At 47.6% G+C, this 20,338-nt stretch overlaps 2 protein-coding genes across 2 annotated transcripts in view; one reads left to right on the top strand and one right to left on the bottom strand.

Moving 5' to 3' along the window:
- Window positions 1–11,751, top strand: part of mrpl23 (mitochondrial ribosomal protein L23) — an 87,189-nt gene extending 75,438 nt beyond the window's left edge. The window contains exon 5 of the mRNA XM_060061528.1: window positions 10,953–11,751. Within this exon, the coding sequence (XP_059917511.1) occupies window positions 10,953–11,117 (165 nt within the window). The 3' untranslated portion in view covers window positions 11,118–11,751. The remainder of the gene's footprint in view (window positions 1–10,952) is intronic.
- Window positions 1–20,338, bottom strand: part of LOC132464879 (uncharacterized) — a 152,471-nt gene that overhangs the window by 87,565 nt on the left and 44,568 nt on the right. The window lies entirely within an intron of this gene.

Raw genomic sequence — 20,338 nt, 5'->3', positions numbered from 1 at the left:
TCGGCAGCCAGTCAGTTTCGTTCTCAGTGGGTGCTGGTCTCCGCCAGGGCTGCGCCTTGTCACCAATCCTGTTTGTGATATACATGGACAGGATATCGAGGCGTAGTCATGGTGGGGAGGGGTTGCAGTTCGGTGGTCTGAGGATCTCGTCACTGCTTTTTGCAGATGATATGGTCCTCATTGGATCATCGGCCTGTGACCTTCAGCACTCACTTGATCGGCTGGCGGCCGAGTGTGAATCGGCTGGGATGAGGATCAGCACCGCTAAATCTGAGGCCATGACTCTTAGCAGGAAACCGGTGGATTGCTTACTCCGGGTAGGAAATGAGTCCTTAGCCCAAGTGAAGGAGTTCAAGTACCTCGGGGTCTTGTTCGCGAGTGAGGGTACTATGGAGCGTGAGATTGGCCGGAGAATCTGAGCAGCGGGGGCGGTATTGCGTTCGCTTTACCGCACCGTAAGAGAGCTGAGCCGCAAGGCAAAGCTCTCGATCTACCGGTCGATCTTCGTTCCTATCCTCACCTATGGTCATGAGGGCTGGGTGATGACCGAAAGGACGAGATCGCGGGTACAAGCGGCCGAGATGAGTTTTCTCAGAAGGGTGGCTGGCGTCTCCCTTAGGGATAGGGTGAGAAGCTCAGCCATCCGTGAGGAACTCAGATTAGAGCCGCTGCTCCTTTACTTAGAAAGGAGTCAGCTGAGGTGGTTCGGGCATCTGGTAAGGATGCCCACTGGGCGCCTTCCTTGGGAGGTGTTTCAGGCACGTCCAGTGGGGAGGAGACCTCGGGGAAGACCCAGGACTAGGTGGAGAGATTATATCTCAACACTGGCCTGGGAACGCCTCGGGATCCCCCCGTCAGAGCTGGTCAATGTGGCCCGGGAAAGGGAAGTCTGGGGCCCCCTGCTTGAGCTGCTCCCCCCGCGACCCGACCCCGGATAAGCGGATGACGATGAGGATGAGGATTGATCAGTATATTAAAGGGCTACATTTTGCATCCAAGTCTGTCATTTGAAATCTTTCCATTGTATTGTGTGCTACAATCTACGTTATGAATATCCAAGCTAAATCCCGCCCAGGGTAGCTCAGAATTCAAGTAGCCGTATATCTCAAAACACCGATGATTTCCCCCCCCCCCCCACCCCTTTTTACTCTGAGGAGTTTGCAGGTCTGATGAAGGGAGGATGAGGCTGTAGATAGGATGAGCTGGAGGGAGGACAGAGGTTGGGGAGTATCTAGATGGTCTGCATGCTGCTCTGCGTCTTTATTTAACAGCAGAAGATACTGATGCAGCCAGCCAGCCGATGTCCTGCTGGACACACATACGCTTTGGTTCAGCAACACAACCAGCATCAGGTTGAATATGTCTGGGGTGCAGTATAGTATTTACCAGTGGTCAATCTGTGTCACAATATTGTGTTACGTTCAGGGGGGGGGCGGTGCACCGCTTCCCTTTGATAAGAGCCCATTAGTCATTTTTATTTAATGGTATTTGCAAGCTCTCATAGTATTCTAAAAAGGGGGCCCAAACCGTCCTCAGTTTTTGCAAGGAGCCTTTAAGAGTATATTTGATCTTTTCAAGCTTCAGGAAATGCATAATATCCCTTATCCACCTAGTGAAGCTGGGGGGTGCCTGATCCTTCCAAGAGAGAAGGATGAGACGTCTGGCAATCAAGGAGGAGAATGCTATAAGGGAACGATTTTCAGGGGTAAAACCAAATAAGGCACATACAGGGTTGGGGCTGATGACTCTTTGAAGCATTTTAGAGTAGGCGCCAAAGATTCTGGCCCAGAATGTGTGAAGTTTGGGGCAAGATCAGAACATGTGAATATAGTCTGCTGGTTGACCTTTACAGCGAGGACATGAGGGGTCAACAGTAGGCAAGACCAGTCTTGACTTGGTCAAGTGTGCTCTTAGAACTATTTTGAGTTGTAACACACTGTGCCTGGCGCAAGGAGAAGATGCATGTATTAAATCAAGAACAGCCTTCCAATGATCATCTGTAAAATTCTCCCCAAGATCGCTCTCCCAGTTCCTCCTATCATCCTGCAAAGAGTGAGGGGAAATATTGGATATGCAGTTGTAAAGAACTGAAATAAGACCTTTACGCAAAGGGGATAATGAGAGGATATGATCAACCGTGTTGCTTGCTGGGAAATCTGGAAAGGAGGTAATACTTTTCTGAACAAAGTGTCTAATTTGGAGAAATCTAAAAAAGTCGGACTTTGGCAAATTATATAATTGAGAAAGTTGGGCAAAAGACCCGAACTTACCCTCCACATATAGATTCAAAATGGACTTGATTCCATATGAGAACCAAGTTCCAAATGTAGAATCTGACAGAGAAGGTGGGAAGTTATAATTATTCCTTATGGGAGAATTCACAGATGATGTCCGCAAATTAAAATGTCTTCTAAATTGTTACCAGATTCTGGTTGAGTGACAGACCACTGGGTTAGCGCAAAATTGGCTCTGCGGAGGAGGTGATTGAGCACATAGTATGGAACCTAGATCGAATGAGCTAGAGGCACACTCCATTTGCACCCAGGCCTCACACCCACCGAGACGCTCCCACCCAATCCAGTGTAGCATTGTCTTTATATTGCATGCCCAATAATCGTAAATAAAATTAGGTAGAGCTAGTCCGGCAAGCTTTTTAGGTCTTTGGAGGGCGCTTCTTTTAATTCTAGGGGGTTTACCGTTCCAAATAAACGAAGATATGCATCCCTCCAAAGAGCTAAAGAATGATTTTTTAATCAGGATGGGGATATTTTGAAAGAGGAAAAGAAACTTTGGTAACACAAGCATTTTAACGAGGTTAATTCTGCCAGCTAAGGACAGGGGGAGGTTTATCCATCTAGCAAAGTCTTTTTTACATTTTTCAAACAAGATGTTAAAATTTTTAGTAAAGAGGGATAAAAAAGCCAGAGTGATCTCTACACCAAGATATTTAAAGCCCTTGTTGGCAATTCTAAATGGGAAATGTGATGGAGGGATTGAAGTGGCTGACTGATTAAGAGGAAACATCTCACTTTTTTCGAAATTGATTTTATAGCCAGAGAGATTTCCGAATTGAGCTAGGATATTAAGAATGGAAGGAACAGAACTCAGTGGATCCGAGACATATAAAAGAAGGTCATCCGCGTATAGAGATAATTTGTGTGTCCGGCCCCAACATTCTATACCCTGGAAATCCTCTGATTGTCTGAGAGCTATGGCGAGAGGCTCAATGGCAATAGCGAAGAGTAAAGGGGACATACCGCAGCCTTGACGCGTACCTCTGCCAAGAGAGAATTGCTCTGATTGCTGTCCATTAGTAATTACTGGAGGAGGAATCTTCAAACCCGAATTTTTTAAGGCCGCAAATAAATATACCCATTCAACTCGGTCAAAAGCTTTTTCAGCGTCAAGTGATGTAACCATTTCGGGGGTGTAGGACAGAGGGGAATAAACATATATTGAAAAGCCTTCTAAAATTTGAGTTAGAGTGTCTATTTAGGATGAAGCCTGTTTGGTCTGTCGCAATGATTTGTGAGATAACTGTCTCCAGTCTGGCTGCCAAAACCTTTGATAGAATTTTGTAATCTACATTTAGCAGAGAAATTGGGCGGTAGTTGGAGCACTGAAGTGGATTTTTACCCCCTTTTGGTATGAGTGTTATTGCAGCTTGTCGTAGGGTTGGTGGGAGATGTCCAGATGACAGGGATTCATTAAACATGGCCTGGAGCAGAGGGCATAACTTGAGTGCAATTTTTTTTTTTTATTCGGAGGAGTAACCATCCGGACCAGGAGTTTTGTTACATTTCAAAGGGTTTATGGCTTTCCGAATCTCTGCATTGGAGATCGCACCTCCCAGTAAGGAATTTTTTTCAGATGGAATAGAAGGAAAGTGAAGGTTATTGAAAAAGGGATTGAACTGTGGACAGTTATCATCACACTCAGAGCTATATAAATTACTGTAGAAATGTTTGAAGGTGTTGTTAATTTCCAAGTGGTCTGTAATAGTCTCACCCGTCATCATCAGAGTTTGGGGCATAGACGTTGACCAAAATTACAAGACTGGTGAATAGTCGACCTGCAACAATGACAAATCTCCCATTCTAATCGGCAATCACCTCCTCAGCTTCAAAGGGGATGTCCTTATGTATGAGGATTGCTGTCCCTCTGGCTTTAGCGTTAAACTGTGAGTGGAACACCTGGCCGACCCAGATAGTTGACATGGTCATTCTTGAGGTGGGTTTCCTGTAAGAAGGCTATGTCTGACTTTAATTGTTGTAGGTAGGATGTTATCTTTTGTCTTTTCACCCAGGTGTTCATTCCCTTTGCATTAAAAGAAACAAAGTGAATAGGACGATTTTGAGTGTAACTAGTTGTAGAAGTCGTATCTTACAAGATTATGAGGGCATGTGAATTGAGCAACAGCGGTAGCAGCTTGGGAGAGGGTAGGGAGTAGGAAGGAGTAATAAAAATAAAAATACAATACTCAATAAAAAAATATAAGAATTCTAATGACAAGGTGAAGAAAGGCATCTGAAAGGGGACAGGGGCCAGGAACAGTGCTCTGAGCTAACATCTTAGAGAACACTTAACTCAAACACTTAAAGAGATACTTCACCGGTGGGAATATGAAGGTTTTATGAATTAAATAATTCAATGTATTATAAATGTGAAAAAAAAATTGAAATCGGTTCATCCTAGCCTGAAAAAAGGCAGAAACAGTGTTTTCATGGTCTCTCTGGCTCAAAGTAAGAAAACCTCCAACTACACAGTGCATTGCGCTCGCTGCCCCGCCCACTTGTCGGTCTCCCGTCCCTCTCATTCCCCCTCAGTACGCGAGCTCCCGCCCCCTCTCATTCCTTATTGGTGAAAAACATTTGCCACCAAAAGTGTGTTGTAGTCCTCGGCCCTTCTAGCGGGACAAGAGGTTTCTCCTGAAATGACATCAAACGCGTCATTTGACGTCATTTCGGGAGAAAATTTGATGAGAAAAAATGGGCCAAGGGGAGACTGGTTTAGACTGATATTTATTTATATATTTATTTATATTACAATAGCGATTTTATAATGATAGAACGCCGGATCTAAATGGGTGAAGTATCCCTTTAACTTACACTTTAACTCTGTTTTCACAAAAAAAATAACTAAAAAGTAATACAGGTTTAAGGATGTAACGGTGCAAAGACACTGCGTGTCTGGTAAGACCAAATGGAACAGGTGTAAACTATTGCCAGCAGAAATTTTATATCCGTGTCTCAAAAAAACAAAAAATCTATAAAAACAATCGCTGCTGCGATGAAAGGTAAGTTATATTCTATCCTTGGAGTTACACGTGTCAAACAACCGTGGACTATATGTAGAATATAACGCTTAAAATAGGCTACAATTATAAACTAAATCAGAGCAAAATGACTAAGGAAACTCAACAGATCTCGGTAGATAATGTAGGCAACACCATTCAACAGGAGGCTAAACAGCCGACAACAGTATTACACAACATGTGGGACGAAAAAACAAACAAAAATAACCACAGCGCTCACCCATAACAGGGTGACCGTTCCCGCATCTGATTGGAATTTACGCAGACAAAGTCAAAGTTTCATTGAGAAGAGCGAGTGGGCGAAATTACTGGTCGGTTTTTCTGAAGGAAAGTGGAGACTTCTTCTGGAGAAAAACAAAGGAGTTTCTGACCGTTGTTGTCGCTGACTTGGAGTCTGGCAGGAAAAAACGTCTGATATCCAAAGCCGGCGTCTCTCAGCTGTGACTTCACTGTGGAATAAGTCGCTCTCTTCTTGGACACCTCTGCGCTGTAGACGGGGTATATGTGTATCTCGGAACCGCGGAAAGAGAGAGACCCAGACTCTCGAGCCAGCTTTATGATGCGCTCCTTGCTCTGATAACGATGGATCCGAGCGATGAACGGGCGCGGAGGGTCGTCCTGTTTCTTGCGGGGGATGGCTACTCTGTGTCCACGGCTGGGGGAGAGGGAAAAGCTTCTGCGCCGAAGAGTTCTGTCAGGAATACCTCCATGAAAGTGGTCGGTTGTGAGCCTTCAATTTTTTCAGGTAAGCCGGTTATACGGATATTGTTGCCCCTCAATCTATTTGCCAGATCATCCGTCTTAAGTTTTAGGGCCTCGTTCTCTCTGGATAAGGCAGTGCAGGTTGACTCAAGGGTTTGCAGCCTGGCCTCCATATCATTAAGGGATGATTCAATATGTTGGATGGTCTGGTCGTGGTGGTCAATAATTGCTCTGTCAGCAGAAAGTTGGACAGAAAGTTTGGCTATAATGCGTTCCTCCATTGAATTGAGAAGTTTCTCCATGTCGGCCAAGGTCAGCATTGCCAGTAACATGCTGTTCGTTTGGGCTAGGTGCACGCAGGTCCTCTTGGCTAGCATCCGGATCGCGGTCATGGTTCTTCCCAGGCGACTGCTCGTCTGCAGGTTGGCTTTGCTTCTTCAGTTTCCCCATGTTTAGTATACCTCCACACAAGCTTGCACAAGATGAAGTGATAATAATACCTTGTATTAGTCTAATTTAGGCAGGATTTCAACAGAGCTCTCCCGGTTTGTGACCTACACCGTCATCGATCAAACCGGAAGTCCAGCCACATTCATTTAAAAGATAACGGGGACATGTCGATCCTGGAGACCAAACTTTAAACAACACTAAATATTAAAATGAAACCCAAAAAATGTTTGTGCAATATTTACAGAGTCACGATACTCAGAAATCCTCTGGTCTCTGTGGATTCCCTGCTGGTTCCAGCACTTGGGGAGCAGGACACCCTGGTGGTCTCCTAGCCTCCGCCTGCTATCGTAGGCTGCCATCTCTTTTCACTTTCTTCTCTTCCTTCCTCTACACACACCCCGCTCCCCTCCCTCTGGCTCCTTCCTCCTCATGTGACTCCTATTGTAAACCCACCCTGGCCTGGCTCTAGAGTGGGGCCGGTGTTTGTGTTCAGATTGTGTTCCTCGATGACGGTACAGGGAGCGGTAGAAAGAGGCTTGGGGCCTTGGCAGAGAGGCTGCAGCCTGCAGCTCTCTCTGTGCTTCCAAGGGGTTTGACTACTCTCTCTCGGCCTTCAGGGGCTTCAGGGGCTTCAGGGCCCCTTTAACTAGGGCTTTGGGGCCCCTGTGACTGGGGCATCAGGGCCCCTGTGACTGGGGCTTCAGGGCCCCTGTGACTGGGGCTTTGGGACCCTTATGACTGGGGCTTCGGGGCCCCTGTGACTGGTGCTTTCGGGGCCCCTGTGAGTGGGGCTTCGGGGTGACTGGGGCTTCGGGGCTCATGTGAGTGGGGGTTTCACGTAAGTGAAACACATAATGTGATTCAACCCGGCTTTATATGAGTGGGGGTGGCGCCTATAATCAAGGAGAGCCAGTCGGCAACCTGTAACCACAAGAGGCTCCGCCTAAAGGAGGTGACAAGAGACATTGCAATACAGGAGCAAGGCCAAAATAAAAGCAATACACAGAAGCAGCACAAAACCCAGTACCACGTAACGGAGCCCTTTAATAATGCAGATGCATATCCGAGCTCTGCTCAGCTACCAAGCATTTTCAAATGAGGCGGTCCAGGCCAGTGTAGTTTAATGGAAAAAGGAGGAAAGATGGCCAAGACAAACACATTTGCCAGATATCTGAGCAATTTTCAACAATTTATTCACAATTGTCAAACTACGTGCCTGGGGAGAATATCGTTCTCAATAGCGGTTGGCCAACAACAGTTCCCTACAAAAGCGCACTTTCACTTTAGACAGTGAATGGCTAACAAACCTGATCCATTGTGAATCAGATCTTGGATCGTTTTTGGATATTGATACAAATTCCTTATTTATGAAACGATGAGAACAGGACACAAAATGTCACAACCTATAACCTCATCACTTCAATCACACTGGCGAATAAGATCACCTTGGTGATCAAATACACTCTGTGTACTTGATCACAAGGTACACAGTGCCCAAGTAGAATCTGGCACAGAAATGGCAACGCCTTACAACCGCTCTGAAGTTGGAAAATGCCACACAATTGACCAGGCAAAGGAGAAGTACATAGTAGAGTACGCCGAACAGTAACAATTTATGCCAGTAAGCTACTGAGCAGAAAGGACCATTACACCTAAAATGCGACTTTGTAGTTACAGCAGGGATCATTTTACCACATTTATTGCCGTGAAATTGCTTGTTATCTTGTTTTCAGATATCTATCAATCCTGATTTGTACACAAGACATATTTGGGAAAAGTCATGAAAGTGTGATGCTGAAAATTGGTTGAGAGTTTTACTTTCCTTTTACTTTTTTATATTTACTAGCGGTCAAAATGACCCTACTTAAGGCGAGTCTAGTGTTGCATATCGCCAAAATTATGTTAACTATTTTATTCCCCTATTTTGAATCTGAAACGCGATGCAGATGAGGTGGTCTGTAAGCCAAGGTTAACTTGGACAAACTGACTTGGTAAGTTGCATGCATGCATGTTCTTTGCAAGTTTGTACTCCGGGTGGTAGTGGGCCACAGGCAATTCCCCCAGTGTGTTTGACAGATCCATCACAGAAGACCCAAGAGAGGCTCCTACCTGGATGCCCCGCGTCTCGCCTATCAATGCTTCTCGTTAGTTGACTTATCCAATTGGCAGCGGCCATAGATCTTCCTGGTGGGGGGGCGGACATTGTGTCTAGGATAGGATCTAGCCGAGATTGGGGCTCAAGTTTTTTACTTGGGCCCAATTGCTTTTTTTTTACCCCTTATCTGGTTGGCGTGCCCCTTGCCCATGCGAACTGCGTTGCAGTGGGTGGTGGTTGAGGTCTTCTCCTGTGAAATGGAACAACACTTCAGGACCCTGCTACGTCAGCAGTAGTCGTCGATTGCGTTTTTGTAGACACGCGACAAGTTTGTTACTGGACATTTAGAAACTTACAATGCCCTCTTCAGCTGTGGTGATTTCTGTTCCTTTGGAAGCAAATTTGCCAAGTGCCTCCCTATTATGGCAATAGTGATATTATTCATATTGGATATTTCCACTTTGGGGATGGATATCGGAAAGCAAGAACCCTCTTGAATCCTTTAAATTTTATACGCGAGGTATACTGTAGGTGTCCAGGACACAGACAAACCCTTATTTGGAGGCAGACATTAAATAAAGTGCTGCCCAGACGGAGCCACCCACCCACACGTAGCGTCATTCTATAAGCGTCCGGGAAGCCAAACCACAATAAACATTCTTTGTGGGTGACATGGGTGAGTTTAAAGGTTTAGTTTAAGACAATGTATATGGCAATGACTACAATGCAGGATGCGTTCTACATAATTCACAAGTCAGCCTGTTGCACAAACTGTGTTACTTCAAACTTAGCTTTTCAACACAGTAATACATTACATACCATATTTAGGATATATGCAATTTTCTCGATCTTGGAAAATGATCTTTGAAAGCGATCTAGCTTGCTATGATCTGCTACAATATAACGTTATATCAACACTAAAAAAGATTTTTTTTGTATGAAAAATACCCAACGATGGATAACGGCACTGGGCTACCCCTACTGTAAAGCTGTTTGGGCAACAGCTCATCTATTAGAATGAAGTTGTTTTCCAACACGCCAGACACACACAGTCTCATGCACAGATGCATGCACAGAGGGGGCAGGGAGGGAGAGCAGCAAGAGCGAAGTAGGGGAGATACTGAGAGGCTGCATTCTAGAACTCCCAATGGAAGACTTTTAGCTCTGAACCTTGATCTGGTTCGATCATTCGATCAAACCTAAAAAGGAGAACTCTCGGTGTGCAGCTATTGCTGAGGTAAGCATATTCATGCTTAAAGAATAAAAGGGATCCAACCAATCACAGTAACGGTGACTCCCTGGCTCTTCTGTGGACGAGGGAATGCCACGGCATCTGTAGATAGATCATGGGCCCAAGCCTGGAGATCCAAAGTGCATTACAGATTACGAGGCTGTGTGTCCTCTTACTTAATGACTGATTTCTCGCCATACCGACATTGCAATGCAGTGATTCTGGAGCCTTCTTAGGTCACTTTTGCACAGTTCAACTGATATTCACTGCTGGTCGACATCACTTCTCTACGGCTACAAACTGGGCCGGATTTTACATTATATATGTCCAGGCTAAATTGTTAAGTGTATTGACAGAATCCCAAGTTTCAGTGTGGTGTTTGTTTTTAGTTTGTGACACGCATCACATAAGGGAGGAGGGTGGTTGTTGGGTGTAAAACTATAAAAAAATAAATAATGTGAAAGCTTATTTGTCATTACAACTCTGAACCTGGTGTGTGCTGCCTGAAAATGCAGCCTCTGCTCTCATGTGTGACGTCATAATATATCAACGTATGTAATCATGTGTGTAAATATACATATTCAGTCACCAGTTGCATTATATTCAGCATTATGCAACTGGTACATGTGTCCCCGTTGACCTGTGTGTGTGTGTGTGTGTGTGTGTGTGTGTGTGTGTGTGTGTGTGTGTGTGTGTGTGTGTGTGTGTGGTGTGTGTGTGTGTGTGTGTGTGTGTGTGTGTGTGTGTGTGTGTGTGTGTGTGCGCATAGAGTACATACTGTACTCTATGGCAGCCAGTTATGCATTAGACATGGCAAGAGTCTAAATAATAGATGACATCTTGAGCGAGGGAGTGAGGTGGAGAGAGAGAGTGAATTGGTATAACTTGAAGCCCACATTGAATAAAGCACAGCCCTGGACACTCTTCTGTGGTATTTACGTTCTGCACATATTTATATTAGATGGAGCTGCTCTGTTACTTTTGTACTAGGTTAACCTGATTCTCTCTCTTTCTCTTTTCTCTCTCTCTCTCTCTCTGACTCCCTCTCTCTCTGACTCTCTTTCTCTCTCTCTCTGACTCTCTCTCTCTCTCTGACTCTCTCTCTCTCTGACTCTCTCTCTCTCTGACTCTCTCTCTCTCGCTCCTCTCCTCTCCTCCAGGCTCAGGACCAGGTGTTTGTGTTCCCGGACATCTTTGTGGAGAAGAGCTCTGAGGAGGGAGAGGGCTCCATGGAGCAGATGCAGAAGCAGTTCATGGAGGACGAGAAGCAGCGGCAGCGGGGAGACCCCCGCAGGGCAGGGCTCACCGAATGGTTTGGCCTCTAGCCGCGGCCCAGAGACCAAGATGTGTGTGTGTGTGGGCGTCTCTTTCAGACCGTCATGATGTACCTGTGATGTGTGTGTGTGTGTGTGTGTGTGTGTGTGTGTGTGTGTGTGTGTGTGGGCTTGGAGATGTTTCAGTTGATTTAATTAGCTCATTTTGTTGGTAAGAGGCTGAAATGAAAAACTTTGTGTGTGTGAGGCTGAAGTCCAGTAGCGCGGGCCAGAACCGCATAGAGGAGTGAAGAGGCCCGGGTCCATCTGGTTCAGAACCGCTCTCTCCTCGGATGACCTGCTTCCTTCTCTCCTCCCCTCCTCACTCTGTCCTTCTACCTCTCCTCTAGCTTACTTCATCCTCAGGTCTTTTCTTTCTGGACCACCTCCTCGCATGTCTTATTTTCATATTTCCCCCCCCCCCCCCCCCCACTTCATGTTGCTCTCACAATGCTTCAGGGTTGTGTCCTCAGCAGCCCCTTCACCTCTCCCCACAACTGTGAGCGGCTGAGCAGCTCAGTGTGTGTGTGTGTGTGTGTGTGTGTGTGTGTGTGTGTGTGTGTTAGTGTGTGGAAGCTGTGAATTGCTTAGTCAACACTAAGTACTGTTAGCATGAGAACTTCTAAATAAACAGTCTTTTCCAAAACCTCTGGCCTGTTTACTTTAGCCTTTTATCCCCCCCCCCTCCCCCCCAGCCCTTTAAGTTACCCAGCTCCAGCAGGAGGACCGCATGCCTCTAGTGTTCGCCTTACAGTATCCCAGACAGAGATGTGGGGGTCCTGGGGGCTACAGTAAGTGTTCCCCCGTCCCGGGCCTGTCCTCTTCTGGCGGTGGGCGTCGCCAGCCTGTCTCTCCAACACTAAGGGGAAGGTCAATATTGATGTTGCTGGCCGGTTGTCTGGAACGGAGCCCCCCCCCCCCCCTGCAGAACAACGGGACTGACACCACGGTCTCCCCTGCGCCCCAAAGCAGACTCACGGTCAGGCCGCCCTGGCCTGTGTTCTTAGGTTCTTCATGAGGTCGATGGCGTCTGACCCCCCCCCCCAACACGCCAGACACACACAGTCTCATGCACAAATGCATGCACAGAGGGGGCAGGGAGGGAGAGCAGAAAGAGCGAAGTAGGGGAGATACTGAGAGGCTGCACGGTGAACTTCCTACTAATCAAAATGGGGGTGAAAAGGGGGCGGGGGGGAAGTGTAGTCATCTTTGAGGGTCTGTCTGTAAGGGCACAGGAAGGGGTGTGGAGGGGGTGGGGGCCAAATCAAATGAAATCATTGAGAAAACGGCGAGCTGGATTTGAGGCAAAGGAGAGTACTCTGGTGAGATGCAGCGTCCCGGGTCATGTTCCCTTCTCCGTACGCCCGCCTAATGGAAGGGAGGTTGAATATTTTAAACAGCCGTTCACTCTCGTCCCCTGATCTTTCTTTCCCTCTTTCTTTCCATCTGTTCCCCCTCCTCTCTCTCCTGGTTCCCCTCTCTGTCGTTCTGACTCTCTCTCTCCCTATTCTCTGTTCCCCCTCCTCTCTCCCTCTCGCCATCCTTCCGCTCCCTCTCTCTCTCTCTCCTCCTCCCTCATCTGTTCATCCCCCCTGCATAAGTAAAGTGCAAACGTGACCCTGTTTCTGCTACTTTAGTCCGCGAGAAGCACGTTGATGACATCATGCAGCGTGTCCGTGGTGGGGAGGGGGGGGTCTTTTCATGTCTGACTTCCTGCCGCAGTCTCTCCCAATACCACAGCCTACTCATATAACACCGCCCTGGATCACTCACATACTCAGCCTTATAGGTTTTAGGTTTTCTAGTTCGAGTTTTCACTGGTTTCCTGGTTGTCTTTGTCCTCGCCCATAGAGGAATAGATACAGCTATACAACATTTCTATAATGTAAGGTTCTCCCTCCCTGCATGGTGGTGACAGCGAGGCTCAGAACACCACACACACACGCCTGTGACTCTGTCAGAGGAAGAAGAACTGCTGAACGCTGAAGGTTTGTGCGTGAACGCTTAGGTCCAGTGAGCTGAGAACCCGGAGGAACCGAATGCTCCTGGTTCTGGACGAATTGTTTCTGCTTTGTGAGGATGTCCAGCTTACTCGTTATTTTTATGTTTATTTTTGTAATAATAATCCTGAATTAGTTTTATAAAATACCAGTTTATTGTAATTTATACTGAGGGATAAAAGATTCCCCTTGGGAAACGTTAATAAAAATTATAATTATTTATGATCGTGTTATTGGCGATAGCTCACGACTCATGGTATGTAAGTGCATTCATGGTACTTAAAGGATTTATAAAGATCTGCGAATGGAGTCCTCACACCAACGCGTGGTTTGTTTGTGTCCCTGCTTTTCCTCCTCTCTACTCCGAGCAGGGAGCCACTGGAACTGCTTATCTGAATACTTCACATTATTATAATTCTTGTAAAAGTATCTTTTGCCCAGAAACTACTCAAGATACAGTTAGCAGGCCTGGCATATGACCTCAAAGATTGTCCTTTGACGGAGGACGGAAAACCCAGCCGTTGGCCCAGAGCGAAGATTTAACAACCAGATTACTTTTCCATAACTTCTGTGTGTGGGAATGTGGAAACAAAATGATTTATTCAGGGAGTTTCTTGGATCAATAGCCCCTCTCTCATACAAACATATTTGCTCCTGATTAGATTTTCCACAATTTCAAATCTCTAAACTTATTTTCTGTACGGTTGGTGACACGATGTATCGCCTGGTTCCATATAGGGGCCAAACAGGAAGTAAGGTATAAATCCTGGATTGTGGTGGTTAGCTGGTAAGGTTTGCGGTTACAACTCCCAGCACCCTCTGGCTAGGTTGATAGTGCTATTAAGTTTCTGACTGGGTGGAATTAAGGGCATCTATATTGATCCAGAGACCGTCCATTCACCATTTACAATTACAATCATACCCCACATCCAGGAATCAGGAAGTGGGTGGTATAAGATGGTGCTGTATTGATCCAGCCTCATGGATAATGTTGCCCGGTCAAGTCCCCTGGGTGTGAGCCTGCCTGTTGCATCTGCATACAGCACATAAATAATGGCTATTACCAGCAGTATTTATGTTGGTTTGGCACTAGGAGCTCTCACAAACACACACACACACACACCCCGTCTTCACTCCTCTAGAGGTTCGCATCCACATCTATGGGGAACCTCCAGCAGACAAAGTTCCCTACTATTCTGCGTACGGAGACACTCTCCAGCTAGCCGTTAGCTAGGGTAAAGGTCTGTATGATTACACAACCCTCCGAACCATCTCCCATCCACCATATGCACACCTTCTTAAAGACTCTCACCCACACATACACACTTACTGGTCTTGAAGACACTGTAGCAAGTAACATGCTACTACTGGGTTCTTATTGAAGGTAACGCGTTGGACTGGGCAACAGATTCGATTCACCCAGGCGTGCCGACATCTAGTGCCGAAACCGGTTCAACGCAAGTCATTTCTCTCAGCGGAGAAGAAACATCAAACAGTGATCGAACAACTAAATGAAGGGAACAAGGGAACCACATGGACCCTGATCCCGGTCTCCCTGTGACGGAGAACACAACCGACATAAGTAGATACAGTCCCTCATAAGCTCAGTGATGGGGAGAGCAGACATGAGGAGATACGGTCCCTCATTAAGCCCAGTGATGGGGAGAGCAGGCATCAGGAGATACAGTCCCTCATTAAGCTCAGTGATGGGGAGAGCAGACATGAGGAGATACAGTCCCTCATTAAGCTCAGTGATGGGGAGAGCAGGCATCAGGAGAAACAGTCCCTCATTAAGCTCAGTGATGGGGAGAGCAGACATGAGGAGATACAGTCCCTCATTAAGCTCAGTGATGGGGAGAGCAGACTTGAGGAGATACAGTCTTTCATTAAGCTCAGTGATGGGGAGAGCAGGCATCAGGAGATACAGTCCCTCATTAAGCTCAATGATGGGGAGAGCAGACATGAGGAGATACGGTCCCTCATTAAACTCAGTGATGGGGAGAGCAGGCATCAGGAGATACAATCAGTCCCTCATTATGCTCAGTGATGGGGAGAGCAGACTTGAGGAGATACAGTCCCTCATTAAGCTCAGTGATGGGGAGAGCAGACTTGAGGAGATACAGTCCCTCATTAAGCTCAGTGATGGGGAGAGCAGGCATCAGGAGATACAGTCCCTCATTAAGCTCAGTGATGGGGAGAGCAGACATGAGGAGATACAGTCCCTCATTAAGCTCAGTGATGGGGAGAGCAGGCATCAGGAGAAACAGTCCCTCATTAAGCTCAGTGATGGGGAGAGCAGACATGAGGAGATACAGTCCCTCATTAAGCTCAGTGATGGGGAGAGCAGGCATCAGGAGAAACAGTCCCTCATTAAGCTCAGTGATGGGGAGAGCAGACATGAGGAGATACAGTCCCTCATTAAGCTCAGTGATGGGGAGAGCAGACTTGAGGAGATACAGTCCTTCATTAAGCTCAGTGATGGGGAGAGCAGGCATCATAGATACAGTCCCTCATTAAGCTCAGTGATGGGGAGAGCAGACATGAGGAGATACGGTCCCTCATTAAACTCAGTGATGGGGAGAGCAGGCATCAGGAGATACAATCAGTCCCTCATTATGCTCAGTGATGGGGAGAGCAGACTTGAGGAGATACAGTCCCTCATTAAGCTCAGTGATGGGGAGAGCAGACTTGAGGAGATACAGTCCCTCATTAAGCTCAGTGATGGGGAGAGCAGGCATCAGGAGATACAGTCCCTCATTAAGCTCAGTGATGGGGAGAGCAGACATGAGGAGATACAGTCCCTCATTAAACTCAGTGATGGGGAGAGCAGGCATCAGGAGATACAGTCAGTCCCTCATTAAGCTCAGTGATGGGAGAGCAGACATCAGGAGATACAGTCCCTCATAAAGCTCACCACCTACATCTGCGGAGGTTCCCGTAGGCTGTCCCGCTTAAGACTCCTCCACCTTGCCACAGCCCCCAGCCCACAGACACAGTTGCACACACACACTCCCCCACTGTACTCAGACTCACACACTGACACACACAGTGAGACAACAGGCTACCCACGGAGCCTTTGACGGCCTCTCTTGGATTGGAGCCATGCACATTCTTTCCTTCCCAGGTTGCCATTGGTTTATCTGAGCTCAGCCAGTGCACTCTGTCACCCCTTTAAGGCTGTGTGTGTGTGTGTGTGTGTGTGTGTGTGTGTGTGTGTGTGTGTGTGTGTGTGTGTGTGTGTGTGTGTGTGTGCGCGTGTGTGTGTGTGTGTGCTGGTGTGTGCGTTTGCGTGTGTGTGCTCAAAGACAATTCTTGGAAAAGCGGAAAATGTTTTTTATGTGTGGGTGCATACAGTAGATGGTTACGCGCGCACACACACACACACGCACGCACGCACGCACGCACGCACGCACGCACGCACGCACGCACGCACGCACGCACGCACACGCACACGCACACACACACACACACACACACACACACACACTGCTTAAGCTCATGGTTGATTGTGCTTGTCCAGGCATACTCTTAGCACTACACACACACACACACACACCTACACACACACGCACACACACACACACACACACACACACACACACACACACACACACACACACATGCTTTTAATGTACCCTAATGTGGCCCCACTATTACAGACACACACACACACACACACACACACACACACACACACACACACACACACACACAACCACACACACTCACACACACACACACACTGATACAGTGCTGAGAAGTATCCACAGAGCGGCTGGCGCGGGGCCAGGAGCAACAATTGGAGGAGGTGGACGGTGCTCAGAGAGGAGACCAGGAGGGCTGAGCTTCAAAATGGACTCTCGGACCATTACTGTTTGGAAACGTCTTGTTTCAATAATACCACAAAAAGGCTGGTGTTGTTTTCCCCAGATGTGCATCATCTCAGGTCAGTCTCTGAAGGTTCAGCACGTGGAGGCTTACTTCTGCACACCATTCTCAATTCACAAACAAAGAAATGGAAAGTGTCATTTTTGGTCGAAGAACAATACCTTGAAAACCGTTCTAGAAATAAAAGATTACTTTGTTAATGTAATCAATATACTTGTGTTATGTATATATCCATATTGGTTATAAACTGTACATTATATATACATATATAAATATACATATATATATATATATGTACATTTTACATCAAATCAAAAGTCACATGAACACTTATAGATTATATCCGTGGTGCGGAGGCTCTAAAATGTGTGCGTTATCTAAATATTATTTGGGAGAGATGGTTTCTAATGCAGGACTGCAGTTGTTATGGAGGAGAGTATTGATGGAGTCTGCTGTGATTCACCAACAAGCTATGTGGCTTGGCACCACATTTGAGAGACTTTGCATATAAACATTTGTCCTCTGTATTTATCAACATGTTTCTAGCACCGGCCCAGAGCTCCCAAAGCTTCTTAGCACTTCAATCACAACAAAACACAAAATCACAAAGGAAATCTCTGCTTCTCTGTGTGCGTTTCGAAGCGGCCATGTTGTATATGGGAGCCCCTTCATCTACATCTCCTTCCTCTGTGTCTTCTCTCCCCTCTCCTTCTTGACCTTATCATGAGGATCAATGACGAACAGGGAGATACATAAAGATCATTAAACACGCGCCATTGTCTGTATACAATAGCCAGTGCGTGGTTGTGTGTGTGTGTCCACATGTGTGTGTGTGTGCGTACATCCAGTGTGTGTGAGTTTGGCTGCATGGTGTCTTGGTTCGCTAGGTCTATCGGGTGGGGGGGGGGGTTTACAACAGCTGATCTGTAATCAACACAGCTGGGTGGTCCCTGACACGTCTGCATCTCGAACCATCTAAGACTGATGAGGATGATGAGGAGGAAGAGGAGGAGGTTTCTGGTTGTATGTGTGATTGGGAGTGGAGATGGAGAGAAAGAGAGATCTAAAGAGAGGGAAAGAGGAGGTGGGGGAGAGATACAGGGAGCGCTAGAGAGAGGGGGAGATAGAGAGGGAAGAGATACACAAATGATTTCCACTGTCATAACACTTATCCACTGGTACCTAGCCACCTGGACACACACACACACACACACACACACACACACACACACACACACACACACACACACACACACACACACACACACACACACACACACACACACACACACAAACAGAGGTAGGTAGCAGCTGCAGTTTTTGCCAAGTTAATAACAGACTGATCCAGGGCCAAGCCCCCTCGCCGGACCCTGGTAGAGCTGCTAAGGAAAACAGCTTCCCCTGGTGTGTCTGCTGAGGAGGGGATCCGGGGACACAGCAAGACAGTGATAGAGAGAGAGAGACCCGGAGGACAATGGGGCCCAGAGAATGGCCAAATTAATTTCCCCAAGAGCAAGGCGATCCCCCTGACTATGCGGGACCAGGCGGGACCTGTCAATACGTCCAGCGTCTCCTCTTTCCCCTCACCCTGACGTGCTAAGGCCCTCTCGTTGCCGTGGGCCGGCTGTTTGTTTGTTCCTGCGGGGACAAGAACCTCGATGTGGTGCGGTGGTAGTGCCCTGGTATGTGCTGTATGAGCTTGTGCGTGTGCTTGTGTGTGTGTCTGTGTGCGTGTCTGTGTTTGCGACGGTAACACAATCCATGGTAATGGGTGAAGCGCAGTGAGACAGATTCCTGCCGGTCTGAGAATGCTGCGGTGGACGCCCCCGGGCGCTCTGTTGTGAGGTCACAAGGGGCTTAGGGGGGGTGGCTGCGGGGACCGGGGCCTTCTGGAACGCCGTCCCTAGACGCCGCACCGTGCAGCGGAGAGGAGAGACGGCCAGCGGGTCGGGAGGGAGAGGAATGAGCGTGAAGAGCAGCAAAACGTTTACGTCACCAGACGAATCATATGGACAAGCGTGGAGAGGATGAGGGGCGTTCGAGGAGAGGCGGATGGGAGCTCACCCCCTTTCTTCTGTCTCTCTCTCCCCGCGGTCGCAGTGCAGCCGGGGTTAAGGAGGTTGTGAGACGGTCCAGCACCCTTCCTCCCCTCTCCCCTGGGGCCCCTGCCTCCCCTCTCCCCAGTGGCCCCCCGCCAGCCTTCAGCTGAGCAGCTCGCATCACGCCGCCGTGAGCCAACCTGCTGTTAGCCAACCTGCTGTTAGCTCACATTGAGCCAACCTAATGACAGACCCCCGCCCAGAGCCAGCATGGTGCAGCCTGGCCTGGCCCGGTCCGGTCTGGTCTGGCCCCCCTCCCGGCCAGCAGTGCGGGTAAACTCGCATGAACCAAGAGTCCCAGATGAGGCCTGGCTTGATCCGCTACTCGCAGCTCGGCTGATTTGGCCTGGGTACTGACTCGCTTCCAGCAAGGCAATGCTTGGCTCTCGTGTGTGACTTTGTGTGTGTACGTGTGTGTGTGTGTTTCTCAATTTGTGTGTATTTATGTCGGTGTGTTTGTGTGCATGTATGTCTGTGTGTTTGTGTGTGTGTGTGTGTGTGTGTGTGTGTGTGTGTGTGTGTGTGTGTGTGTGTGTGTGTGTGTGTGTGTGTGTGTGTGTGTGTGTGTGTGTGTGTGTGTGTGTGTGTGTGTGTGTGTGTGTGTGTGTGTGTGTGTGTGTGTGTGTGTGTGTGTGTGTGTATGGTTACATTTTTCACAATAATGCTTATTGCTGCATTAACAATACCCTTATTGTAATCCTTTTTCTTTAAGAGAAAAAGGGAGGAAGGGGGGAGAGAGGGAGGAAGAGGGGGGGGGGGGAGGGAGGTGGTCGGGTTGAAGGTTGTAGGGGGTTGAAGAATCTCAAGAAAGGTCACTTCAGTACTTTAACTCAGAGCAGTCGCTCATGACCCTTAGCATAAATAGACTGTGGTGTATGTGTGTGTGTGTGTGTGTGTGTGTGTGTGTGTGTGTGTGTGTGTGTGTGTGTGTGTGTGTGTGTGGTGTGTGTGTGTGTGTGTGTGTGTGTGTGTGTGTGTGTGTGTGTGTGAGAGTGATATGCTCATTGTGATTTTGCAATAAACTACACATGCCTCAATTGCTGTGTATGTCTCCGACCACACTGGGTGTTGAAAGGCAGCTGCTCTCTCTCTCTCTCTCTCTCTCTCTCTCTCTCTCTCTCTCTCTCTCTCTCTCTCTCTCTCTCTCTCTCTCTCTTCTCTCCCTATTCCTCTCACTCTCCTTCTCTCTATCTCACTCTCCCTATTCCTTTTTCTCCTCCCCACGTCTATCACACAAACACGAAGC

The sequence above is a fragment of the Gadus macrocephalus genome, chromosome 9 (genome assembly GCF_031168955.1).
Source record: "Gadus macrocephalus chromosome 9, ASM3116895v1".
Classification (NCBI taxonomy): domain Eukaryota; kingdom Metazoa; phylum Chordata; class Actinopteri; order Gadiformes; family Gadidae; genus Gadus; species Gadus macrocephalus.
This window is presented reverse-complemented; position numbering and strand designations above follow the sequence as displayed.